This window comes from Cricetulus griseus, chromosome 7 (genome assembly GCF_003668045.3).
Source record: "Cricetulus griseus strain 17A/GY chromosome 7, alternate assembly CriGri-PICRH-1.0, whole genome shotgun sequence".
Classification (NCBI taxonomy): Eukaryota; Metazoa; Chordata; class Mammalia; order Rodentia; family Cricetidae; genus Cricetulus; species Cricetulus griseus.
Genome location: NC_048600.1, coordinates 76,662,226 through 76,690,002, shown reverse-complemented (window position 1 = coordinate 76,690,002; position 27,777 = coordinate 76,662,226). Strand labels below are relative to the sequence as shown.

Sequence of the window (27,777 nt, the reverse complement as noted above, 5' to 3'; positions counted from 1 at the left end):
TAGGCCTCTTCACACAGCATAGGAAATCATCATCCTCTTGGGGCTTATGGCTCACAACAGCCTCCAGATCATCAGTCTGAGAGCCTGGGAGGATCCTCGATGAGAACCACAATGAAGAACTGCATTGCACATTGTGAAAACCTCCAAGTCCCTCAAGACTAGTCGGCAAGCAGAGCCCAGGGAAGCCTACATGCAAGTGTGAGAACCAGCAGGCTCAACGTGGAAGAAGGGCTGATATTTGGGTTTAGGGGACAGAGCCAGAGAAAGAGCGGTGTCTCAGCTCAATCACACAGGAGCAAAGTCTTCTTTAGTAAGTCTTTTTGTTCCACTCAGCCCTTTGACTGGCTTAGGTCCACGTGCATTATCGAGGGCACTCTGCTTTACTCAGGCTGAGATACAAATGTTTGCCTCATCCAAAAACATCTCCACAGCTGGTCAGCTTCCTACAGCTGTGACGGGATACCTGTGATAAATATCTTGGGGGGGGGTTGTTTTGGGTTATAGTTTTTTTTTTTTTAATTAAGTCTGAAATATCAATAAAAATACTGATGTGTAGTTGGTGTCTTACGTTCCAAATCCCAGTACTTAATTCTGCTTCGGTCCTATTACTTAACTTGTAAAAAGCTGAGCAGTGCAGCGATTCCGACTTCAGAACTTCAGCAGCATGTCAGAAGATGACCCGCTGAGGTCTGAAGCACGCGTTGTATCCGAAGGCTGGAACAGTCCGCGGCCAGCATGACGAAACACGTAAAAAGAGGGGCGAGTCCGTAAGGCGTCAAAGGTCTTATTCTTTAGTTCTTTAGTGGCGTCCCTGTCTTTAAACTCCCCTGCAGTATGAACTACACCATAACAGGTGACTGCAAAGGCCAGAAGTGTTTGGAGAACTATGTCTGTTGGCAGCGGCTCACACCCCTTTTCTGTCACTCGTGTATGAGAATGGTGCTGCGCAGCCGAAAAGGCAGCATGAGCCAGGGCAAAGAGGCCGACGCCTACCAGCCCCTTCCACAGCCACCGCACCATGACTCAGAAGACGTGGCAGCCCCAGAGCTATCCTTCCACACTGGGATAAATAGCTTAGAAACAGCAAAGATTTGTCCTGGCGCACAGTTTCAAAGTTCCCACGCTGCTCATTTGGCCTCGTTGCTTCAGGCTTGTGGCAGCATCACGATGGGAGCACTTAGCAGAACAGGGCGTTCAGTTCACAGCCACTGGGAAGCAAAGAGAGAGAAAGGATCAAGGACGTAGCACCAGTGAATTAACTTCCCCACTAGCCCCCCCCCCCTTACCCTCTTTCTGGTTATTGCAGACAATGGCTCACTATGTAGCCCAGGTTGACCTCACACTTATGGCACTGGCTGTTGAGATTACAAATACTGCACCACCACATCCTGCTGGTCCTACCTCTGAAATGTTCTCCTGCTTCTCAAGGGTGCCATAGGCTGCAACCAAGCCTTTAACACACGAGTCTTGCAGGAAACACTGCAGACCCAACTGGAGCACAGAAATGGCCATTAACAAATATCTGGATATCCTGGGGCTCAATCAATTTGACCACCTTGATGATGTAACTGGATCACAAAGAGCAGGAATGGCCCTTAGTGGCAAGCTTGGAAACAACCGCAGGCTAACCTCAGGGACAAAGGTAACTTGAATGCTTTTCTCCCCCACCCTTTGGTTGTTGGAGACAGGGTGTCTCTGTGTAGCTCTGGCTGTCCTGGAACTTGCCCTGTACACCAGGCTGGTCTTGAACTCACAGATCTGCCTGCCTCTGCCTCCTGAGTGCTGGGATTAGTGTGATACCACACCTGGCTCTGACAAGCTTCTCCTAATCAGGGTCTCTCTGCTTTCTAAGGCTCCTTGTGTCAAAACAGGCTTGTTTATTTATAGGTGTGGGGCAACTTATTCACTGAGAAGAGATACGCTTTTGTGACACCTGTTGACTTTAATACAAAAGCTCACTTTTTTTTCTAACACGTCTACAAGCCAGATGTGGTGGCTCATGCCTCTAATCCCAGCACCTGTGATTCCTTGTACCTATGGGGGCACAAAGCTCTAGTTTAGGGGATCCGACACCTTCTTCTGCCTCTGAGGGTACCGGGCATGCATGTGATGCACAGATATACATGCAGGCCAAGCATAACAAAATAAGCTAGAATAAAACTCCACTTTCCAGGAAATCTGATGCCTTCTTTGAGCCTCCACAGACACCAGGCACACATGAGCTACACATGCCTGCATGTAGGCAAAACACTCACACACATAAAATAAATAATAAAATAAATCATAGGGTTTTTGTTTTGTTTTGTTTGTTTTCAAGACAGGGATGCTCTGTGTAGCCCTGGCTGTCCTGGAACTCACTCTCTAGTGTCAGGCTGGCCTTGAACTCAGTGATCCTCCGGCCTCTGCCTCCTAAAGGCTGGGATTAAAGGTGTGTGCCACCACCACCCAGCCACCACCATGATTATTTTTAAGCCAGATTCAGTAGCACACATTAAAGTCCCAGCACTCCTATGGCAAGATGGAAGCCTGTAAGCTTGAGGACCAGCTAGCCTAGAATACACAGAAGGAGGAAAGATGTGAGACCCCCCCCACCTCAACAAAGTGGAAGGAAAATCAACTCCCAAAATTTGTCCACTGACCTCCATATGTATGCTGTTAACACACATAACCAGCACAGCATACATATACACATCACACACAGTAATACCAAAAAATAAAATTTTTAAAATGCCACCTATATTTGCAGTGGATGGTAGATGTCCCAGACAGTGACTCAGGGGTCCAGGCTCTGTGGCTCTCCCACAGTCCCTAGTTATCATCTCCATCTTGCCAGAAGAAAAGGAAAGAGAACCAGTAGAGAGGAGTAGCACATTTCATTTTAGGTTATATACCATTGGTGACAACCAGTCACATGGTCACGCTGCAAAGAAGGCTAGGGTTCTGCACTACACATTAACTCTCAATACTGTTCTTTTAGATTTAGAACCAGAGTGACAGATGGCCTTGAGCCATCATGTGGGTGCTGGGAACTGAACCTGGGTCCTTTGAAAGAGCAACAAGTGCTCTTAACTGCATAGACAACTCTGCAGCTCCTATATCAAGGCTTTTAAATTTGACAGCACTGCATAATTACCCTTTATTTTTTATTTTATTTTAGAGAGAGGCGGTTGTACAGTGCATAGTAGAGTGTTTAAAAACACCTTGGGCTTCTACACATCTGATGCCAGTAGTACCCTAGCCCCAGCCATAACAATAAAAAATGTCTTGCCAGACAAGATGATACATGTCTTTAATCCCAGCACTCAGGAGACAGAAGCAGGTAAATCTCTATGAGTTCATGGCCAGCCTTGTCTACATAGAATTCCAAAACAGCCAGGGCTATATAAAGAGACCCTGTTTCCAAACAAAAAAAGTTTCTCCACACAGATGTCAACACACACAAATAAATAAATGTAACAAAATGTTTTAATGTCTCTAAGCATTAGAAAATGTAACTGGAGTTACAGAAGCTTGTGAGCCACATAGGGGCTCCTGGAATAGGACGGAGGTCTCTTTAAGAGCATCAAATGCTCTAACAGAGCCATCTCTCCAGCCCCAAACTGATAGTTACAACCCCATGTTCACTCTTCTCTATAAAAGGGGGAACCAGCTTTATGATTTCTTCCCTTGCTATTTAATGTGGAAATGAGTTTGGAAACCTTGGACAGGAACTCAATCCCCCTCAACTAAGAAGAACTGATCTAGATAAGAAAGTAACAGTCAGGGTATCTGTCAGCCAGATAATAAATGTGATGAAATAGCATGTTGGGTTTCTTCATCACTTATAAAGCTCAAGGAATTGCTGTTAGTTTTTGCTCACAGAATAGCAGAGGTGCTGATTTGAAGACCCAGAGAGAAGTGTGTGATGTGTCCTCCAGCTCTCGGCTGTGCCATTCCCAGAATATGACAATACTCTCCGGAGACACCACACTCCTTGGCAAAACCGGAACAACTCGCAAAGAAACGCTGCCTCCTCCTCTGCAATTGAGTGTGACCACGTGACAACTACGGAAGTGACCTGAAGTGATGCATGCCACTCCTTCCTAAAGTTTCTAAGATTTCTCTTCCCCTGTGACTGGAACTAAGTCCTGTTTGTTTGCTTATTTTGTTTTACCATGCTGTAAAGAACAGACTTTCTGAGCTAATTGTTACAGATTCCCTGAAATTTCTGCACAGAAACAAGGTTTGTTTTTTGACAATTTGCCTAATGCAAGACAACATTTGTCAGCACTTGGGCAATTCTTGCTCTTTTTGAGGGTGATGAAATAGATTCTCGGGGAGGACATTATTTCCAGGAAACGGACTAACTGACGAGGATTCCCTTTGGCCTGATGAAAATAGTAACATCCAGCCAAGCCTTGGGGTACCAACAGTTTGCTTTATCTCCTAGACACCTAACAGCAGTGTCTTACTTTCCTAAACAGCTTTCCTGGCTGATGGGGGAGTCCTTTACACTCCGTGGAATGCTTTTAGGCAAGTGTCTGGGTTTGGTTTATATTCCCAATGAACTCCAGATTTACAGCCAGCTACCAATATAAAGTATCAGTCTCTGTACTCAGAAAAAAAACACAAGGCTCTAGAAACTAAGTAAGCATGGTTACTGGAAAACAAGTTGATTGTAATGAAATGCAAGGTGTTACCAACAAAGATTAATTTGAAACACAACTGGAAAAAAGTAATCTAGCTGCTGGAGTTCCTGTGAGATAAGGATTCACATATCAATCCTGGGGTGTCCCTGCTGAGTGGAGCAATTTGGATCTGAATAAGCAAATTTTTAAAAGATTTTTGTTTATATTTATGTGTATGGATGTGTCTTGTGTGCAGGTTTGGGTATGAGTACAATGCCTGCAGAGACCAGAAGGGGGCATCCAATCCCCAGGGAACAGGAGTTACAGGTATTTGTGCCACCACGTGGGTTCTGGGAATCAAACAGGGGGCCTCTCTCTGCAAGGGTATCAAGTACTCTTAACTGCTGTGCCTTCACTCCAGCCCCATAATTGATGTTTTGCATCACCACACGTATAAATCTCTACAAACAGGCCTGAAAATACCTGCCTTTATTACTTCTTCTTTTTTTTTTTTTTTTTTTTTTTTGGTTTTTCAAGACAAGGTTTCTCTGTGTAGTCTTGACTATCCTGGAACTCACTCCGTAGGCTGGCCTTGTACTCACAGAGATCCACCTGCCTCTGTCTCTCAAGTGCTGGCATTAAAGGTATGCGCCACCATCACCCAGCCTCTCTGTACATTTTTATAAGACTGAAACAATAAAAAAAGGAAAGTCATTTATATTACAAAGTATGATATCCTGCTCACTAATCAATTTGATCTTTTCCTGTGTCATGTCATATTTTTTATGGTTTAAAATTTTTTCCTCCCTGCCGGGTGTTGGTGGCACATGCCTTTAATCCCAGCCCTTGGGAGGCAGAGGCAGGAGGATCTCTGTGAGTTCGAGACCAGCCTGGTCTACAAGAGCTAGTTCCAGGACAGCCTCCAAAGCCACAGAGAAACCCTGTCTCAGGAAAAAAAAAAAAATTTTTTTCCTCCCTGTATGACCAAACGGCATTTTCATGTAGCTGTTTGTCAGCTGACTTAGGTTAGTTTTGCCTTATGGCTGTTGTGAATTAGTTGTGATGTCTTTGTTTGGTTGGTTTGGTTTTGGTTTTGTTGTTACTGTTTAGAGACAGGATCTCACTGTGTAGCTCTGGCTGTCCAGACCAGGCTGGCCTGGAACTCACAGAGACCCACCTGCCTCTGCCTCCCGAGTGCTGGGATTAGAGGTGTGTGCCACTATGCCTGGCAAGTTCTGTTGTTTTAACCTATTAAAACTGTGGTACTTTGTTACAGCTGCATCTCAAAGCTAATACAACCCAACAGAGACACAGGCAAGAGACACAGATGCTCAACAGAAAAGGAAATGTGCGGGCGTTTGAACGGGCAGTCAACATCAGGCTGACCTAGCCAGTTTGTGCCGCCACCACAGCAAACCCACAGGGTGGGTGGGAGAAGAACAGAAACTTATCCCCCCAGTTCTGAAAGCTAAAGGCCACCAGGTGGAGTACTAGTAAGAATCCTTCCCAGCTTCTCGCAGTTTCCTCCTTGCTGTGTTTGAAATGGTCTTTCCTTGGGGACACAGAAAGGGACACAGAAAGCTCTATGGTCTCAAGAGCGCAAATCTCCAGACTTCATCTAAAGCTAATTACTTTCCAAAAGCCAGTCCCTAAATAGCATCACACTGGGGGCTAAAGCTTCAGCGTGTGACTGGTGAGAGGATGCAATTCAGTCCACAGCACTCCACTCCAGGTCCACAAAGCTTATTTCCTTTCTTCCTTCCTTTTTTTAAAAATGAGCATAAAGGGACTGGAGAGATGGCTCGGTGGCTGCTCTTCCAGAAGACCCGGGTTTGTTCCGAAGCTCACAGCTGTCCATAACTCTGGTTCTGGGGATCCTTCGGCGCCGGCCTGCAAGGCACCTGCACTCATGTGCACATGTCCACTTGCAGGTGCAACGACACACACCTACTTACAATTTAAGTTAAAAATAAACCTTTTCTTTAAAAAAAAAAAATAGAGCAGTGCTGTTCCCAACAGCAAAATCCCACAAGCCAATTGAACATTGAACAGCATCAGTGACAGCGTAGAAAAATAAAGCCAAGGGACGGGCATGCAAGGGGCCATCACACAAAGTGAATGATCCACGGTGACACACCACAGGGTTCTACTGATACATTAGTACATGAAACAAGTTGCCCTACAAAAAATTTCACTCAGCAAGATGAGTTTTTATAAAGTTAAAAATAATCCAAAGCAAGAGTAGATACTCTTTAGAAACATACACACTGCCTAAAGAATGTAGGAACCACTGGGCCAGGGCCACAGGTCCCCAGACTCGGAGGTTCAAGGCCTACCTGAGCCACAAATGAGGTCAAGGCCAGTCTGAGCAATTTAGCAAAAAAAAATGCTGCCTCAAAATAAAAGTGTAAATAGGAGCCTGGGGATATAACTCAGGGACGGAGCGCCTACCCAGAAAGCACTGGGCCCTAGGATTGACCCAGCACCACAAACAAAATAGAGATGGGAAAGGGATGAAGGTAGACAAATAAGATCAGACTAGCCTCTTGAGCTGTGGACGTTTGAAATTTTCCACCTGAGTAAATTTAAAATAAAAGGGAAAAAGCAAAGATTGATTAACACCGGATTCAGGGTGTGGGTTACTCAAGCAGTGGGAGGCAGAATCTTGGGATGGAAGAGAAACCTACAATTCAGTGTCAATTCCTGTCAAGTATTAGTTAACTTTCGGTTACTATCACAAAATACCTTGGCAATCAACTTACAAAGATAAGGTGTTTGGGGGTGTGGGGCTCACAATTTTGGAGGTTGAGGCTCCAACTCACGGTCCATGGCCCCACTGCCTTTTCATTTCTTTCTACATTTATTTTATGTGCGTGGGTGTTTTGCCTGCATGTACCTGTGCACCACTTGCATGCCTGGTGCCCTTAGAAGCCAGGAGAGAGCATCAGGTCCCTTGGGACTGGAGTTATAGACAGTTGTGAGCAGCCACGCAGATGCTGGAAATTGAACTGGGGACCTCTGTAAGAGCATCCATTGCTCTTAACCACTGAGCCATCGCTCCAGCCCCTCCATAGCTTTTGAGTCTATGACAGGGCAGCACATCATGGCAAGAGCAGAGGAAGCTGCTTGTAGCAGCTGGGAAATGAAAGAAAGCAGTAAAAACGGGAGGGGGGGGGGAGCCTTCAAGGGCATGTCCACAATGGCCTAATGCTTCCCAGCAGGCCTCACCAAGTACAGGGTCGATCACCTCCTCAGAGAACCAAGCCTGGGACCTAGCCTTCAGCAGAAATTCCAGGTCCAAATGATACCATCCCAGATGTGCTGAGGCTCTGTTTTGTTTTGGAGGATCCTATTATAGAACAAACTAAATAACTAGATTAAGGTAGGCCATGCATGGCATAATGAAAAACCAATCAGAGAGCAGAGAGAAAAGCATGAAATCACTGTCCACAGAGCTTGGCAGCACTAGGTAGGCAGAGCCCAGGATGTGTGCCTCTGGCTCTGTGAGGAGACAGCACAGACTTGGCTGCTAGCTCTCCTGTCCTTTCCTGGCTCGCCCTCCCTGGAAGGTCATTTCTTTCATCAGCATCTCCGACCATCTGCCTGTACACCAACCAGCAGAAGTCTGAGGTATTCTCAGTCTTCTAGATTTCTGATTAAGAGAGGAGCAGGATACTTAGGGTGTCACACAAGTAGCTGGCTTGAACTACCCAAACTTCAGCTAACCAACAGAGGTTTACATCTGTCCCTGGCATATGCCTCTGTTTAGGGACTGCGGTAGTTAATGTTGACTGTCAGGATCTAAACTCACCTAGTAGACAAAGCTCTGGGCATGTCTCTGAGAAAGTTTCTAGATTGGGTTAGCAGAGGTTGGAAGATCCATCCTAAATGTGAGTGGAACCATTCCATGGGCTAAAGCCCTAGACTGAATAAAAAGAAGAAAAAAAAAAATCTGCTGGGCAGTGGTGGCACTAGTCTTTAATTCCAGCACTTGGGAGGCAGAGGCAGGAGGATCTCTGTGAGTTCAAGGATAGCCTGGTCTGTAGCGTGAGTTCCAGGACATCCAGAGCTACTCAGAGAAACCCTAACTCAAAAAAAAAAAAAAAAAAAAAAAAAAAAAAATAGAGATAGGTCTCTCTATTATGCAGCTCTGGCTGGCCTGGAACTCAGAGTCACCTACCTTTGTCTCCCGAGCGCTGGGATTAAGGGCATACACTGTCATACTCAGCCAAAAATCTACAAATAAATAAATAAATAAATAAATAAATAAATAAATGACAAGGCAATCAAGAGAAATGCCAACATCTATCTGTGTCCTGCCTACAGATGTGATATGACCTCATGTTGTGTGACTTTGCTGCCATGAGAAACGATACCCTCAGCCTCTGAGCCAAAATGATCTCTTCCTTCATCAGACTGCCAGGTACGGTGTCACAGCAAGGAGAAAAACAACCAATAATGGGAGCCTAAAGCATTTTACCTATTCAAAGAAGGTACTGGGTGCCAGAAATGTGAGAGAGAAATGACTGGGCTACTGTGGACAGACACCCTAGAAAGATGGTAACTGGACTACCATGGACACCTCTGAAGAGAAAATGAACCTGTCAAAGACAAAAAGTTCCACACTTGTAAAGGCAGCACAAAGAAAACTTCAAGATTGTGTCCCCAAATTAGAGACCACTACAGCAGACCTTCAGTGCAGAGAGAGGTGGGGCTCAACCCAAGAACAGCACAGACAGGGGGATTTAGAGTAAGGGTCCTCGGATGGAAAATTACCAAGAGGAAACAGGAAAAGTAAGAGGGAGTCTGGCTAAACTGACCTGACAGTATTCTTACTGAAGACCAGCCAGCGTGAACAAGGGCCACCACCTGGGGCTTCATGCAGAATAAAAAGCCTGATCGTGGGAGCAATCAGATAATGAAGACAGAGGGTTCTGGACAAATGGCCTTGGCAAAGTTCTTTGCCAAAACTGGATCTTACAGGAAATACACAGATAGGACTAAGAGAGAGTTCAAACTAAAGAGATTGGCTAAAATTTGATCAAGCAGAAGATCATTGACAATAGACAGAAAAACCCTTTGTTGTACTGTGATGGGGGGTGGTTGATATCCACTAAAGGTCAGTACTAAAGTTGTCTTCAGTCCAGAAATGATCATGAGACTGAGGAGAGAAATACTCAGCACTGACTTTCTCCCACACCCCAGCAACTCTGGCTCTCATGTGGTCCCAGACCTGAGCTGACTGGCAGCCTAAGCATCTACAACAACCCCTCAATGCAAATGCCCTCAGTCACTTAGGCATTGCCGTGACCACACCAGCCAGAAACAACTGAAGTGGGGAAGGTTTGTTTAGGCTCATAGTTCCAGAGGGTCTCAGTGCATCATGGAAGGGAAGACGGAGCAGAACAGGTCAGTCCACGGTAGCAAGTGCACATGGAGGAAGATGGCTAATCCTCATTATCAACTTCATTGAATTCAGAATCACCTAGGAAACACATCTCTGGGCAGCACCATCCCATAGACTGGAGTCCTGGACAGAATATAAACAAACAAACAAACAAAAGTGGGCTGGGCATCAGCATTCCCCTGCTTCTCTCTGCTTCTTGAATGCTGACATAATGTGACCAGCCACCTCACACTCCAATTACCACACCTCTCCGCCTCAAACTGATTGGAAATAAACCCTCTCCCCTGAAGTTGCCTTTTCAGGAAATCTATCATGGCAACAAGAAACTAACACAGAGATACTGGAAGCATGGCGGACTAAAAAGCAGGGTTTCATTCAACAACTTATTGAGCTCTCATAAGTGTTTCAGGCCCAGTACTGTGCAAACACTAAAGGACAATGGCCGCCAATAATGGCAGCTCTATTACTATAGCATCTGGGTACAGGCAGAGGGACTTCAGTATACTCAAGACGAACACCTGAAATCTGCAAGTAGGAAGCAAAGGAATCCTAGAAGCTATCCCAGAGAAAGTAACACCAAGTGAAGTCTAAAAGATAGAGGGATTAGCCAATAAAGGGATGAAGGATGTTTGAGGAAGAATACGAGTGCAAACAAAAGAACCAAAGATGTTATTGTTCCCAGTATAGTCACCTAAAGGTGGGTATGGAGGTCTCACATGAAGGTGACACCTGAGTCTTGGGGGGGGTGGGGTCCAAGAAAAGAAGGAAAAGGACATTCCAGAAAGATAATGCAGTATGCACAAAGACACAATGTGGCATTTGGAAGATGTATGAGTGACAAAAGTAAACAAGAAGAGAGCACAACAGCTCCTCGGGGTTGTCAATGTCACACTTAATAGCTCGGAGCAAAGGTGACAGAAAACCCTGGAAGAAAGGAAAGTCCTATTCTTTGACTCTTAAGTGTCCCCAAAGGTCTCTAGCATGGCACTAATTGGAGGCAGTGAAAACATTAAGAGGTAGGCCCCAGTGGGAAGCCCAAAGGCCACTTAGGTTGTAGGCCTTGAATGGAACTGAAGGACCAATTTCTCTTTCACTTCTCAGGCACACAGCGAACAGTTTTGTCCTTCTATGCACTCCCAACCATTGCTTCCAAGCACCAAAACAGTGACCTAAAAGCTCTGAGTCTTCCTGACCATGGACTGAAAACCTCTAAGTCTGAATTTGTTGGATGTGTTGGCTCACACCTATAATCCCAGCGTTTCTGAGGCTAAAGTAGAAGGATTGTAATTTCGAGTCCAGCCTGAGCTGCATAGTAAGGCACTGTCTGGAAGGAAAAAAAAAGACACATTTTAAAATAAAAATGGAAGCTAGAGAGAGGCTCAGCAGCTGAGTGCATACTGCTTTTGCACAATCCTGGATGCTCATAACCACCTTTAACTCTAGATACAGGGAATCTAATGCCCTCTTCTGGTCGCCATGAGGGCAACTGCATTTGGGTGCACATACCTACCTATACAGATACACACACACACATACACATACACATACACACACACACACACACACACACACACACACACACACACACACACACACACACACACAAAATAATAATAATAAAAATAAAGGGACTAGAGAGATAGCTCAGTGGTTAAGAACACTGGCTGTTCTTCCAGAGGACCAAGGTTCAATTCCCAGCAACCATATGGAAGCTCACAACTGTCTATAACTCCAGTTCCAAAGGATCTGAAACCCTAATACAGACATACATGCAGGCAAATAAATGCTCATAAATAAAATAAAACAAATCTTTTTAATAAGATAAAAGTAATAAAATCATGAACCAATATAAACCTTTTTTTTTCTTTGTAAGTTGAATCTCAGATACTTGCTATAGTAAAGAAAAGCTGACTAACACAGAGAAGAAGAGAAAGAAGAGAATAGGGTCAAAGGACAGATGCTCCACCAAGGCAGCAGCTATCTATCAGAGAAGGATGTATTCAAAAAGGAAGACCAATGGCATCAAGTACTAACAACACAAGCTTTCAGACAGACTAAGTTCCACTCTCCAGCTCTGCCCTTTACCATCTGTGTGACTTTGGGCAATCACTTAATCTGGCTAAGATCCCATTTTTTCACCTGGGAAATCAGAATCATAAAAAAGCAAACCTCACAGCTGCAGACAGGATAAGTGGCACAATATATGCAAATGACACAACCCAAAACACAGCATGTGGAGAACCAGAGTCAGTGTGAGGAGACTTGGTTAGTTAGGTGCAGGCACTTGCTCCAGGGTCTCTGGCCTGTCCCTGACAGAGAGCAGAGACTGGAGTGCTCCACGTGAGCAGCAGGCCTGGGAGAGGACACACTCCCTGGAAGAAAGTGAAGGGCCGGCTGTTGAAAGGCAGTCTCCAGGAGCTCGAACTCTCTCACTTGTGAATGGAAAGACTGCTTTTTTACCTGAGCCTCTTCTCAGTGCTGTGCTTATAACAAGCAACCTTGAAGGATGCCAAACTACCGCCCTCTAGGATGAAGAGCAGTCTTATTTACTGCTTCCTTCATAAGCGGTAGATCTCCCCACCCCCAAGATCCATGTTTCTCAGCTATGACACAAACCATCTGCATATAGAGCATCCATCTGGGCCCATCACGATGCCCTTGCAGGACTTGGAGGCAAGAAGAACTTACACAAATGTGGTGATACTCCTGCTACTTGCTCTACCGGAGCAGTGAAGTCCTAGGTCTTTAATCTCAAAGTCACCTGTCTTCTGCTAAAAACCATGAACCAATGGCAAGTTCGGTTATTAGCTCATAAACTAGAAAGAACCAGAGCTACCTGTGTGTGCACGGTGTGAAACCCATGAGGATAAATGGCAAAGCCTACAATGAGGATTCAGACGGTACCTGTGTGCCAACAAGTGAAAGACAGAGGTTAAGAAAGAGGGCTCCAAAGGACTGGGGAAGGAAATGCACACAGGCTCTGGGTTCCGTGTCCAGCACTGCAAGAGGAAATCCACAGAGTACTTCCTTTTCAAGCAGTCTTCCTCTTTAGCCCAAGTTGTCCTGGAGTTCACTATGTAGCCTCAATCTTGCCATCCTCCTGCCTCAATCTCCTGAGTGCTGACATTACAGGGCTGCACCATCATGCCAGACTAGAAAGCAGTTTCAACCAAAACGGAGTAGGCAACAGGATGAGACGCTGCATCTTAGTAAGATGAAGACCCAAAATAGCCACTGCATTTAGCAACGAGGTCACTGGCAAGACGTGTATCAATGATGTGGTGTGGCCAGAAGCCAAACTATAGTGAGGAAGGATGAATGGAGGCAGAGAAATTGTAACAATAAATATAAGCATCTCTTAAAAGCTTGGGTGAAATGGAAGGAGAGGGTGGGCACCAGTAGCAAGAGCAGCTGGGGGCAAACTCAACCTGTCTCTTAAGAAATGGAGATCCAAACGGTCATTTCTGAGAACAAGCCCAGAGAGAGAAAAATTGGGAGAAAAAAAAGTAAATGGAGTAAGATGGATTCTGAGACAGAATAGAATCAGATCCCAGGTGAGACTGCATCTGCCTCAATCATACACCCTCAAGCATGTCAATCTGCTGACTCAGATTGTAGATCTGTCTCCAGGTAAGTGGTATCTACTCTCTCCTGCAAGGGGCCCCACCAGCAGGGGTCCTTCATGGCTACTTCCCTGGGTTGTCATGCAGGCCAGAGATGAGACACTGGGGTACTTCCCAGATAGGACTCTCAAGACACCAATAGGTGTGTTCCGCACACAATAGACAAGTGGTTTGGAATGGGATGCTAAGCTGTGGAGCCAGAGTAGTGTTCTCAAAGAACGTCCTTTGAGAGTAGACTGTGCAAAAGGAATTTGGAGAGATTCAGGGCCTCCTCCTCAAGGCACTTGGAGTTGGCAGAGAAGAGATCTCTGGGAAGAAGGAAAAAGAATTCTCACTTCTGCAACACCTCTGCTTTGGAGTTCATCTACTGATAAGAGTCTCTGCTTGGCCAAACTTGTCAGGCTCCTGAACCCTCTTCCAGTCCCATCGTGCATGTCCTTGTAGAATCCAGTTTTAGCAAAGAGTTTTCTCAAGTCCGTTTAGGAAGAGCTGGGGATGGTTGATCATCTGCAGTGTCTGATGAGGTTTTTTCATCCTCTACCAGCCTGCAGGGGATATTGACTCACTGTCTTCAGCAATTCTGTTAGGCCAGTTTAGCCAGAATCCCCTTAGTCATTTTCCATCCATCAACACCCACCTGGCTGTGTCACTATAAACTCAGAACCAAGCTAGGTCTCTCTCCCCTAGTGCCAAACCCCGAGGATGGTCCTGAATAACAAGTGTCATTACGTCATTTTTCCAAAAAGTTTCCACTGGACTGAGAGACATCTCAATTGGTAAAGTGCTTGCAAACAGGACCTGAGTGTGATATCCATAACCTATTTTTAAAGAGAATAAAATTTTTAATTAATTTAAAATTTAAATTTATCCAGGCAGTAGTGGCCCATGCCTTTAATACCAGTAGTGGGTGTGGGTGTGGGTGTAGGGGGGTCAAGAGGCAGGCAGATCTCTGAGTTCAAGGCCAACCTGGTCTTCATAGAAAGGTCCAGGTTAGCCAACGATAAATAATATGACCTGCCTTTAAAAAAAAAAAAAAAAAAAGTGTGGCAGCATTCACCTAACTAGGTGAATTCATTCTAAACTAGGAAGGTGGAGGAAGATAGGTGGATTCCTTGTGGGTCACTGGCCAACCAAACTAGCACCCTTGGGGAGTTCAGACCAGTGAGAAACCTTGTTAAACAAAGAAACAAAAAACCCGAGTGTATACACACACACACACACACACACACACACACACACACACACACACACACACACACGAGAGAGAGAGAGAGAGAGAGAGAGAGAGAGAGAGAGAGAGAGACAGAGACAGAGACAGAGACACAGAGCGCAGGCTTTCCTGATATGGCTCAGCAGGTGGTAGACGCCAGCCCTCTTGCCTAAAGAGGAACCCGAAGAAACAAGAGCTAACAAACTGCTGTCCCTCCCACAGCTCTTATAAGAACAGGGCAGCCACAGGCCTCCCAAAGTACCTTCCAAGCACCATGAGTTCCCAGGGGGTTGGCAGGAGAAACCCGAGAAGGCAACAGGAACGTATAACTAGAAGCCACATTTCCGCTTTGTAGGAGCAGGACGACGTAAAGGGCCCCTCTCGGCAGAGGGAGAACAAGAATGCAGAGTTCACAAAAACAAACAGTTCAGATGATCCGGGTCTGAGTCCGTGCACCAGCCACCATCACCGACGCGCACCCTGAAAGCCACCGGGGCTCCAGGAGTGAGCAACGGAACCACCCAACATGCTAGCTAAACGCACATTTCCAGGCCCAGAGAAGAGACTCATTCAGTGGGCATGGAGCCAGGCCTGCGATGCTGCGCTTCCAGCCAGCACCTCGGACAATCCGCAGTACCGGTTCTCTGCGGAGCCCACTCTGAGAAGCCAGACTCTGGGGCAACAGGGTCTCCAAGTTCCAAAGTTTTCCCCTCTCGCTCGGCACACCGATCTCCTCCCCCAACACCACCCCAGGGGCCTCACCCATGCGCGCAGTCACGGAAGCGTCGGGGAACTCAGTGATGGGCTCAACGGCCTTTTGCCAGGGCGCCGCGGGCCCCCAAAAGCGCAGCACGGTGGCCGGCAGGGGGCGCTGCACCAGGGACAATGCAGGGCGGGGGCGCCGGGCACCCCCAACCCAGAGCCGCGCGGCGGGAAGGAGCGGGCGGTGGGGAGGGAGGGAGACACGCGGCGGCGGCGCGAGGGGGGCAGCCGGCGGGGCGGGGCGACGGGCTGGCGGCGAGCGCCGGGAGAGCGCGCCGGGGCAGCGAGGAGGGAGGCGAGGGGAGCGCGGGCCGCAGCCGCCCGCCCGGCCTCCCGCGCCTCCCGCGCGCAACAGTTCCCCCAAAGTTGCCGCCGGGGAGGCGCGCAGCCGGCGGGGGACACGGCCTTGGCCCGGCGCGCGTAACGCCGGGCGGGCGGCGGGATGGGCACTCGGCAGACCAAGGGCAGCCTGACGGAGAGAGCCAGCCCGGGCGCGGCGCCCGGCCCCCGCCGCGAACGACCCGACTTCTGGGCGTCGCTGCTACTGCGCGCCGGGGACAAGGCGGGGCGCGCGGGCGCTGGGCTACCCCCCTACCACCGGCGCGTCGGCATGGTCCAGGAGCTGCTGCGGATGGTGCGCCAGGGCCGGCGGGAGGAGGCGGGGACGCTGCTGCAGCACCTGCGCCAGGTGAGCGCGGGGAGGGGGACACCAGGGGGACAGCGCGGCGGCTCCCCGAGTGCCCCGCCCCTGCGAGGTGGGGAAGGGGGACGAGAGCGCCCTGCGGCACCGCCCAGGGTCCCCCACCCGCGGGTATGGAGCGGTGTGGCAGCAGGTGCCTCTGCGTTCCCGCTGAATTTGGGGCCTTAGGCTAGGGCGAGGAAGACTGACCCGGCGAGGCTGGTGAAGGGGACCTGTTGGACCATTGTCCCTGCTCCTCTCTTCCACAGGTCCCCAGGGATAGTTGGCAGAGAGAGGATACAGAGATGTATGCTTGGTCTGGGCCAGGGTTCTCTTCTTCCTCTCTGCCCACTACCTGTCACCCTCTTCCAAGGGTCCCCAGGGAATGCAGTTTTCTGCTAAAGCCAGCTTTTGAGGCATGCCTCTGGGACTGGTGAGATTTCATTCAGTCCCTAGGTCATTTGCCTCCTGGAGATATTGTGTGTTATTGTTTCACCTTCCCTAACTTTGGCTGGTCCTGGCCATGAGCCCCTGCAGAAGTCTTGACCAGAATGAAGAAGCTAGGCTTGGTTTCTTGGCCAGCAAGGACAGAGGCTGCCTGTGCTCTACCCTCAGCCTCGTCCTCACCCACTGGTTAGGGGCAAACTACAGATCTGGTCTGTTCCCTCAGTTCAAGGCCTGATGCTGTCACCCGCTCTCAGTTTTTGTTTTCCTTTCTCGGTTTTTGGGGGGACAGTGGTAGTCTGTACTACCAGGTCTTGTTGCGTGGCAGGGGCAGGAGGGCACATAGGTGCGCTGCAGAATGTAATCAGATTGCTTTGTCTGACTTTGTGGCCCAGACTCACACAGACCTTATATTCTTTTTTTTTTTTTTTCCCAGACCTTATATTCTTGAAGGACCCCAGTAGATATGCAGTCTGCTGCCGATAGGGGAGGGAAAACCTCAGCTGACCTTTGTGAGGTTTTCCCATTACTGATAGAAGAGGCTGTAGGGAGAACTTCCTGGGAGGAGCTTCCAGAATCTCTAATTGGATCCACATCTCCCTGGATTCTGTACCATGGCTTCCCTCACACCCTTATGATGTTTCTCTGGAGTTTGTTCCTAAGGTGTGCACTGCAAAAGAGAGAAGTAGAGGCCAGGGGACTTGGGAAGATGTAAGGCTTCCACCTTTGCCTCTGCTTTTCCTAACGACATCCACGGTGATGCCCCAGAGGCTGCTGGATCCTCAGGTACTTTTCCTGGGTTGAATCATCAAAGAAAGATGACATTTTACACCACATAACTTTAGTGATATGTATTCCTCTGTCTTTGGAAAAATTAGAAGCCAACCTTGTATGGCCTCCATGGTAACTCTGTCACTTTCACACAGAAAATGGATTTTCTAGACCATCATAAGCCATTTGCGCAATAGACAGTAAGAGGGTTGTACGGCTCACATGCTGTTTCCCCAGTCCTGGGCATACCGCTCTGAAGAATACGAAAGCATGGAAGAAGCTAACAAGCACGTGCTTCTTGGGGGGTAGGGAAGAAAATGAAGGTGGCATTGGTGAGCGTGAGTTAGACGCTCACCAGAGGAGGCTGAGGTCTTAGGGAAGAGGCAGATGTTTTAAGTATCTGGTATAATTACACATTGCATTGTGGGAATCTGGGCCTCTCCCTTTAGGGTCTTCTGCTCGTGTGTCTTTGGATCCCTGGCACCTCTCCAGTCACAGGCCTGGGAGGGCTAAAGGGAAGAGGTAAGGTTAATTAGACTTCCCCCTTTTCTGGGGCTCCCTTGCCCTGTGGCTGACAATGAGGGCTGTGGACCTAGAGAGCTGCCCTGTGTTGCCTGTAAGGTGGGGATAAGGGCCCTTCCAGGAAATGGCCATTGGCCTTAAGCATGTGGGAGTGGAACTCGGGCATGTCCAAATGTCTGTGACAAATGAGAAGGGTGTTTTCTAGGACCCTGAAACCAACTAGCAGAATGTCTAGCCGAATTTGTGCTGCAGTCTGAAGAGGCTCTCCCCCCAGATACTATTTTCATCTTAGTTCATCTTAGTTTCCTCCTGGCAGGAGCCAGGGCAGTTTTGACCACCTCCGTTCACATAGTACTTTCTTGTATAGTTGATACATGTTTGGGTTTGGGGTTTTGGTTTTTTGAAGCAAGGTCTCATATGTCCCAGGCTGGCCTCTAACTCACTGTGGAGCACATGATGACCTTGAACTTCTGATCCTCTAGCCTCCACCCCAAAGTACTGGGGGATTATGAGCATGACCACCACACCTGGTTTATTTGCTACTGGAGATCAAGCTCTAGACCTTATGCATGCCAGGCAAACATTCTTCCAATTGAGCTACTCCCCAGGACTTGACACTGGATTTCTGTGTTTTCAGAGCATATATAGGGTTAGAGGAACCATCGGTCCGTGACTCCTATGATCCTCAAGGAATTGAGTCCTTGATCTTTCTGAGGCTCCAGAAGAGCCTCATGTACTCTCCTCAGACAAACGCATCTGATCTTGCAACGAATTTCAGGAGGTGCACAGAGCCTGCGAGCTCTACCCATAGAGCCCATATGTGGAGTCACTGTCTCTTACCTCCAATTCCTCTGTTTTGTGGCTTCCATATAGAAATAGTCCCAAACCATGTGTGGCAGTTCATAGTGAGCTGATGCAGTATGGCTGTTGGTGCCACTTGACGGATTCGGGGAGTGTTTCCTTGCTTGGAGACTCTCCAGCTTATCATCTGTGGAAAGGCCTCACACACCGTTCAAAGGGTGCAGGCAGGATGCCAGGCAGTTACCTTGAAGGATCACAGAGCCATCCCCACCTTTGAGGAACCGTGTAAACTGAGAAGGGCCTGAGACCAAGGATCAGCTTGGGTGGCTTGCCTCTGGTCTCAGTCTGCTGTGACCTTGGGCCTAGTGGTAATCTCCCTGAGTTGTGTTTCCTTGTTTCCCAAAGATCCCTCTTGGTACTGAGCAGAGCAAATGCTATCAAGTGTGTGAAATTGTGTTGGCACTGCCAATCAAGATGTGTTCTCATGGCAACCAGGAGAATCTGGCCTACTTTGGATATAGCTGGGCTAGGGACAAGGTCATGTGGCCTTTCTCTTCAGGCCTAAAACAAGAAGTTCCTGGTTCAGAGCAATCTAGAACTGATGCTTGAGAGGATAAAAGAATTCATTCCCCCACTCTTACCCCATCATGCCCCTCACCTAGACTTCCTCCTGCCCGTGCATTGTGGGTTTGGGGGCTCAGACTGCCCTGCTTAAGGAGTACTGGGGAAGGAATGGTTTAACAAAGAAAGGATAAGTGCTGTCCAGAATGGCAGGGCTGGCTTCCTAGGCTCTAGAGCAGAAACCACACCCACAGACACGAACAAGAACCAATCACATGGGCTCTAGGGTATTACACATATCCCTGAACCAAGCAGAACTGGATAATGTCCAAGCACCTGGAGAGAACCCTAACCCTGTTGATTGGCAGGTCTCCTGCCCAAAGACAGAAAGATAAGCACAGTGACCTTTGAAGGTCATCTTTTCCTTCCCATATCCCTCCTAAGAGAATCTCTATGGGTGAGCCAGGGGGAAAGCCACCACCACACACTGCTCAGGAAGGTACCCACTTTAACCTCCTATTCTTCCTGTACGTGGAATGCATCTCCTTGTTGGCACATGCACTCTTTACCTTCAGCAGGCCACCTTCCTGAGCATGCCAGCCCATGCTCTGGTTAGTACATCAGTACCACCATAGTGCAAGGTATTTAATCACCCATAGCCCTCCCCCATGACCTTTGCTTTGTCATACAAGGTCATATGCTTCCTGAAAGTAGAGACCTACCATCACCAGTACCCAAGGTACAGTATTAAAAGCTGCAGGCTGCCAGGCAGTGGCCCATGTCTTAGTCCCAGCACTCAGGAGGCAGAGGCAGGTGGATCTCTGGAGTCCAGCCTGGTCTACAGAGCTTGTTCCAGGCAGCTGGGTCTATGCAAAGAAACCCTGTCTCCTGAAAATAAAAAACAAAAAAGAAGAAAGAAAACCTGCAGGCTTGTGACAGTCCTTTGTAAGTCTTTATGCTATAGAGGTATGTGTATAGACAGGCAACCTAGTATGCCCTCGGAAAGCACTTGGATGCCCTGTTTCAGCCCTGCATCTGGTTTCCAGACTGCCAGTATGGCTGTAAGATCCTGTGCATTTACGTGTAGGTTTCTGGGCATGTCAGTTTTCAGGAAATCCCTGATGGCCACAGGCTTGCCTGGGCCTGGCATTGTGCCAGGCTGAGGTGTTCTTGGAGAGAAGAGTGGCATGGTGCCCAGCCTTGGCACCACAGGATCCTATTGGGCAGGTGTAGTCTGGGGCCTCTGCTGAGGTGGCAGGCGAAGAGCAAAGACTTCTGGGATAGATGGGCCTCCCCATTCCTGGCTGGCTCCTGCAGGATTGCATGTATTCCCTCCACAAAGGAGCCTTCCCTTTTGAACTCCATGTATCTGTCCGGGCTGCCTGCAGGCATTTCCAGGGATCGAGGTAGAGGCTTCTGATGTCGGGACCTGCTTTGTTGCTTTCCACAACTGCCAGAGACACTGGCCAGGGACACAGAGACCTCTGTAGTGTGGCCAAGCTAACCACAGGGCCTGTAGTAGGCTAGCTCTCTGACTTCACTATCTGGTGGGACAGGGGAGGGGTTCCTCCTTTTGGAACAAATGCCATGTTTTTGGAGATTGCCTGAAGCTGTTTTTAAATCCACTGTCTCTTCTGAGCTCTTGCTGTGGCCTGGCCTCCACCTCTGATGTGCAGAGTGGTGAAGGATACTGCCTTTCCCATGGTATCATGACGTTTATGCATGTGCCTTCCTGGGCCTGAAGCCACAGACTAGGTACCTTGACACATGGTCGGGTTTCAGAAAATCCCTGTAGACTTGTTTGTTTGGGGGTTTTCTTTTCTTTTTGTGGGGGGTTGGGGCTGTAACGGCAGGATCTCATTGTGTAGCCCAGGCTGTCCTGGAACTCCCTGGGTAGACCAGGATGGCCTCAAGCTCACTGAGATCTACCAGCTGATTAGTATCTCTACACTGTCTCTGTCAGAATGCACAGAGGAGGGGTCAGCTAGAAGAGCCCCCTTCCCTAAGTAGAGATAAATTATTCAGACAACCATCTGCCTCACCTGCCCTACCAGGAGCAACACTGAGAGTTTTATACAAGAAAACATGCAGGTGCACACAGGGATATTCACAGATACATATATGGTCCTCGCTATAGATCGTCCTGACCCTGTTTTTGCCAGTTAAATTAGTCCTTCAGGCTGCTAAAGCAAAATACCCGAGGCTGAATAGCTAATTAACAACTAGAATCCAGAGGCTGGAAGCCCGATTACGAAGGCACCAGCAGGTTCAGCATCTGGTGCGGACCCACGGGCTGTGGATCTGAGTGCCCTTGTGTATGCAGGAGCAAAAGGTTGCTCTGGGGGCTCTTTTCTATGGACAGTGATTCTAGGGCCCTTGTAACATTAGTGGGTCCTGGAAGCCCCAGCTGGGAGGTTAGGGCCTCAGCATCTGCCTGTACAGGGGAGGAAACACAGCTGCCCAGACTCCTTTCTGTTCTGCCTCATCCTCCTGCTAAGTACTAGAAGGGGAAGGGACCAGTCATCGGACCTCACCATTACTCAGGGAATTGAGTGTTCAAAATGAGGACGAGACCTTGGCATGCTGAACAGGGGCGGGACCCTTCTGACAGCGCCTGCTTTTCTCCCCACCCCACCCATCCCGGCTCTGAGTGGTGCCCACGTGGCTCTCTGGGAGCATTTCCAGCTTTTTTTTTTTTTTCCTTTTTTTTTTTTTTTTTCTTTAACTTTTATTAGCTCAGGCTCCTGGCTGCTGCAACCATATGGAGTTCCGCTGACAGCTGCTGCTCAAAGGGATGTGGCATTTTGATGTTTCTAACTTTATCTTAACCAGGATAGACACAGGGGTCCAGCTGAGACTAGGGAGTACCCAAGTGTGTTTTCCTGCAGAGGCAGACTCACTTTGAGCCTGAGACCCAGGTGCAATGGTTTGAATGTGACCTCCCAAAGATCCTGTGTTATACAGTTAACCCCCATATCCACAATGATAAGATATGGGGGATGTGGCCTTTGGCAGGTAATTACGGTAAGATGAGGTCATGAGGATGGGGCTCCTGTGATGGGACTGGTGGCTTGAGCTGATGACAGACACATGCTTGCCCCGAGTCACAGTCCAGACTGGTACAACACAGTAAGAATGCTTCTCCAGATGCTACACTGTGCTCTTGGGTATCTGACCTCCAGATCTGTAAGCTAAATGAACCTGAAACTATGTTTTGTATAACTTACCAACCTGGGACATTTTGTTACAGAAGCAGAAAGCAAGTAGAACACCCTGCTCACCTGCAGAGCTGCCCCTTCTCCTTGTGCTTGTCCATCTGTCACCATCTCCCTGCCTCTTTACTTTCTGCTTCTTGTGTCTTCCCTTTGAGTCTCTCTCTCCCCACTCACTATCTCTGACTTCCCTAGGTAAAAAGCAGACTTTGAAAATGTCTCTTAGGACGAGATGTGGTGGCATACGCCTTTTATACCTGCACTGGGGAGGTATAGGAGGATCGGGAGTTTAAGACTAACCTGGACTACTCTTAAACATAAACTAAGCCAGGCGTGGTGGTGCACGTCTTAGGCCGGTGGATCGCTGTGAGTTTGAGGCCAGCCAAGACTGTTAGACAGAGAAACCCTGTCTCAACAAAACAAACTTCTCTTGTTAGTCTGCCTGAGTTTGGCGAGCTTCCCTCTATACCCCTCCCAACCCTACTCACAGATGAAGATAGCAGTGAAGCTATGAGAACTGGAGGGTGTTCTAGGAAACAAGAAAGGGAGTCTTGGCTTCTTTCTTTTTAAGTCAGGGTGTCTCATGTAGCCTAGGCCAACTGACTCTGTATAGAGCCAAAGATGACCTTGAATTTCTCATCCTCCTGTCTCCATCTCACGACTGCCAGGATTACTGGCATATATCACTATACCTGGTTTATGCAGTGCTGGGGATCCACCTCGGGGCAGCATGTATGCTAGGCAAGCACTATACCAATTGTGCTGCATCTCTAGCCCCGTTTTAGTTCCTTAAATAGTTGACTCATGGTTTTGTTTGGTTGGTTTTGGTTGTTTTAGGCAGGGTCTATAGTTGTATGCCACCGTGCTCCTTTAAAAAAATTGTGGGCTGGGCAGTGGTGGTGCACGCCTTTAATCCCAGCACTTGAGAGGCAGAGGCAGGTGGATCTCAGTGAATTTGAGGCCAGCCTGGTCTACAGAGTGAGTTCCAGGACAGCCAGGGCTACACAAAGAAACCCTGTATCAAAAAACCAAAAAGGGAAGAAGGAAGGAGGGAGAGAGAGAGAGAGAGAGAGAGAGAGAGAGAGAGAGAGAGAGAAAGGGATTAATATAATGTTATTTAAAGTACAAATAGAAGGTTTTTAAATATGCTATAAAAAACAGTATTACGGAAAATAAGATAGTATAGATGAGCAAAAAGGAAAAAGAACAGTTGAATTAATGTACTTGGCTATTGAGTGCCTGTTCTTCAGGGGACAGCTCCAGATATAGGGGGTGCAGTATGCAAACTGATGGGAAAGGCCCCAGCAACAGTTGTGCCCTGTTTCACAGAGGGTGGCTGGGACTCAAGAGGCTGTGTCAAGCATATTTGTTCCCCAAAGCAGCATGGTTGCCTTTGCTGGGAATTGGAGCCTGCCTGACTGGGCCAGGGTGTTCATTCTGGAATGGATAAAGGGTCAGAATGACGTCAGAGCCTGGTGGGCAATCAGCTATGTACAGCTACGACTGAGAGTGTCCTAGGGGTCTACATAGGTACACTGGCCATTGAATGCTCCCCTCCTCCCTGTGGGGCTGATAAATGGTCTCAAATACTCTGGCCTAGCTGTGGGGGAGCCAGGCCTCCTGCCACTTTCTAACTAGGACTTTGTCTTACCTGCTCTTCTGGGCCCTCCCAGCTACCCAGTGCTCAGGCCTGTGTCTTCCTGCCCTCTAGCTCCTCTGAGCTGTGACTTTTCCCTACTCCACAGCTGATATCTCTCTCCATGGAGCACCAGCCACAGCCACGGGCTGCCCATGGAGGTTCTTCAGGCACCCCTCTTCCACCAAGGGACACCAAGCAAGGGTTAGGACCTCAAAGCGAGAACCCCGCACCTCCTACAAATCTCTCACCATTCAAGCTTGCTGTCTGGAGGAAGCCTGCATTCATATAGCCTGGGAAGGTGGGGCCTGTGCCACCCCTCCCCCACCTTCTCTTCCTTCTAAAGTTTGTCTATGCAGCTTGTGCCTCCTGGATCTCTGGATCAGGAGCAGAGCAAGATTCCCCCCACCCCCTTTAAGTGCTGTGGGCAGGTGTCTAACACTTAGACCAAACATCCTGAATTCCCACACTGGACCTGTCCAGGCCTGCCATGGCCTATGATAGTCATAACACACCTAGCAGCCCCCTACCTTTCCCCTCACTAGTATGTACATGAGCACAGAAAGCTGGGGCTACAGAGGATACATGGGAGAGCTTTCTAGTCCCCTGGCACCAGGCAGGAGCTGGCTCAGGGCACTTCTGATAGGTTCCTTAACCACTTTGCCCCACTCTGGCTATGGTCCCAGCACCCTGGATCCAACCAACCCTTTTCTCTCTCTCTGGAAGAAATGGATGGTGGGTGAGAAAGGGCTCCCCAGCTCTGTGGGTAAGACATTTAGTAATAAGAGTTTAGATGTTTAGTGGAAATACAAGTGACCCAAAGAAGAGTTATGATCTGTCACATGGAACTGAGCCAGAATTGGGTCTCCCAAAGTGCTGTCCTAGTTAGTGATGTCTGGAGAAACATTGGAAGCCTTGTCTGTTCAAATGGCTGATGCAGCATTTTTCCAGGCTCCCTGTGTCAGGGCAAGTAACTTGGGTCTGCCTTATGAGCAGGGTGTAGGAGCTCCTAGGTCACAGAAGGCCCTACACTACTGTGACAGGAGCAGGAGAGAGGTAAGAGCAGGGCAGACATTGAAAGATGGGGAACACTGCTGTCCTGATCACATTCTTTCTGGGTTACATTTTTGCAGAATATTGTTTCATAATCTAAGGTATGGAAACAGTGAGGGATGGAGTGATGAATTGACCTTCAGTGGCTCATTACCTCCATGACTGTGCCTCTGCTCCTGGCAGCCCAGCAAAACCATGAACTTAGAGTATTAAAGCCATTTGGTGAGTAAGGCCAGGTCCCCTGTCACCTGGGTTTCCTTCACAGGCACTTTCAGCCCCACTCAGGTAGCCGTGCCCAGCATCCCCTTTGAAACAGCCTTGATGAGGGGTGTGGACATTCAGGTCTTTATGAGCTGCGGCTGATCAGGAGCCTCACTCCCTCTACTAAATCCTTCAGCACAGCCTCTCAGATCACCCAAGAGTGCAATGGGGAAAAGGGGGCTTGCAGGGGAGAAACAGTGCAATGAGACAGCAGCCAGAGCCTGACTTAAATGTCTCAAGCAGTATTTGCCATTGTCCTCTTGAATCTTCTAGGGCAGTGGTTCTTAACCTTCCTAATGCTGCAACCCTTTACTATAGTTCCTCATGTTGTGGTGACCCCTCAGTCATAAAAGTATTTTGTTACTACTTCATAACTGTAATTTTGCTACTGTTAGCAATCATAAATGTCTGATATGTGACCCCTGTGAAAGGGTCATTCAATCCCAGGTGGGTCATGTGCCTCAGGTTGAGAACTACTGTTCTAGGAGGTCTATTTCAGCACTCCTACCTATTAAAAGAGCATCAGATAGAATCAAAGACACCTGAGTGGATCTGGACTCCATCTGGGGCACCCAGGACACAAGCAAAGATAAGGTGTCCATCCCTACTGAGCTCTCACAGACTACCAGGGCCCAGGGATTTCGTCCCTCTTCCCAGACTACCTGCATTTATTTTTCCCTTTAGCATTTCCAAGGAACTTCAGTCTGGGTGTGCCCCACCCCCTGTACTGTATAATCCCAGTTCCTATAGACCCTAACCCTGTGATTTAGTTTTCCTGCGTTGTGCCAGTCTATTGAACTACTACTATGCCCAGCTACAGACTTGAGTTGCCCATGTCCTCCTGGAGCTGTGGTGTTTCAGAGTAAAAGCAATGGTGGGCAGCAAGCTTGCCTGGGGTTTTCCAGGAAGCTGTAGACCCATCAACTTTCAGGAACGCTGAGGGGGCTAATTTGGGATATGGAAACTCAGACACAAAACCATCCAAGTTACCTTTTCCTAGAATTCCCACCTCTCAGTGGTTTTTGCTGCTTGGAAATCAGCCCAGTCAAGTAGGGCAAGGATAATGATTTTGGATGGAGTGGGACGTTTCAGAGGAAAGTTGCTCCAGAAGAGGTGACGATTGTGAATGGAACCACAGGAGGAAGGGGCCCTGGAAAGGAGAGAGAAAGCATTAGAGTGGGATTTCGGACAATTTTCCAAAGAGAGAGTGTTTGTGTTGCCATCAGTCAAACCCAGGGCCTGTTTCTTGCTAATTACACACACTACCACTGAACTTCACTTCCATCTACCAGAAATTGTTCTAGAAAACTGTCAAAAGACCAACCAAGAAACCCAAAGGAGCCAGGACCGCCATCAGAACAGATGTAGAACAGGCATGGAAGCAGGTTCCGCTTGAGTTGTGCTTATGTTGGAAGATAGCCACTGTGGGAAGTACTGTGGACAGGGTCAGGGACACTGGCTGGGAGCACTGGACTGCTGTCAGCCCTGTGACTTTGGCCCTTCCCCCTCATCCATCTCTACTTCCTCGGCTTTACTCACTTCTTCCCTCCCTCTGAATGTCCATGAAGTTGTGGACACACTCGGAAGCCTTCCAGAAGCCAGGCAAAGGTTCCTCCCATCCTCAGGGGACATGCATGACTGTCTCCTCCCTGTAGCTTTGATAGCTCACTGCTTTTTTGCTGCTGCTGCAGCAGTGGTGGTACTGGGCCCTGGACCATCCACTCTCGGGAGCATCAAGGCCTGAGAAACAGGGCTGTGCAAGGATGGTTCTGCTGGGGGAGGCGGGAGCTGTCCCCTGCTGAGAAGCACTCAGGAAGAGCACCTGTGACTTCTCAAGACCTCCCTCTATCCCCACTTTCCAGAGTGACAGAGAGCTGAGCTTTACTCAGGCAGGGCCTCACTCTCAGCTAGCCTAGGATCCTGGGGGATCCCACATCTCTTCTGAGTCATCTCTCTGCCCAGAAGTACAGCAAGAGGACTGAATCCAAATACTGGAGATTTGGCCTTGGCTTTGGCCTTGCCTCTAATGTAGAGATTTAAAGTGATAAAGACCCTCACTTCACTGTGGTGCAAATTTTATGTGTCCTCTTGGCTAGGCTATGGCTCCCAGTTTGGTCAGCCATTAGTCTAAATGTGTCTGGAGGTGTTTTTAAATGTAAGGAACATGGAAATCAGTAAACATGGCGTTTTAAAAAGAACATTGTCTTCCATAGCATGGATGGGCCGTG

General features: G+C 48.3%; 2 protein-coding genes across 8 annotated transcripts in view; one reads left to right on the top strand and one right to left on the bottom strand.

Annotated features, from left to right (window-relative positions):
* Positions 1 to 477: 477 nt before the first annotated feature.
* On the bottom strand, positions 478 to 15,828 carry LOC100753275 (membrane magnesium transporter 2). 7 transcript variants are annotated; one of them, XM_035447619.1, is made up of 3 exons: positions 15,610 to 15,828; positions 12,919 to 14,455; positions 478 to 1,208 (listed from the first exon to the last, which is right to left on the bottom strand). In XM_035447619.1, the coding sequence occupies exon 3, from the start codon at positions 1,018 to 1,020 to the stop codon at positions 649 to 651; it is 372 nt and encodes a 123-aa protein (XP_035303510.1). In that variant the 5' UTR covers positions 1,021 to 1,208; positions 12,919 to 14,455; positions 15,610 to 15,828; the 3' UTR covers positions 478 to 648. The 7 variants fall into 7 exon arrangements, with proteins under 7 accessions (XP_035303510.1, XP_027282976.1, XP_027282972.1 ...); XM_027427175.2 differs by having other exon boundaries at positions 13,973 to 14,455; XM_027427171.2 differs by lacking the exon at positions 12,919 to 14,455 and adding an exon at positions 8,788 to 8,843.
* A 64-nt stretch (positions 15,829 to 15,892) lies between these two features.
* Lrrc75a (leucine rich repeat containing 75A) overlaps positions 15,893 to 27,777 on the top strand; it is a 42,475-nt gene continuing 30,590 nt past the window's right edge. Inside the window, exon 1 of the mRNA XM_027427169.2 lies at positions 15,893 to 16,297. Coding sequence (XP_027282970.1) covers positions 16,052 to 16,297 — 246 coding nt within the window. The 5' untranslated portion in view covers positions 15,893 to 16,051. The remainder of the gene's footprint in view (positions 16,298 to 27,777) is intronic.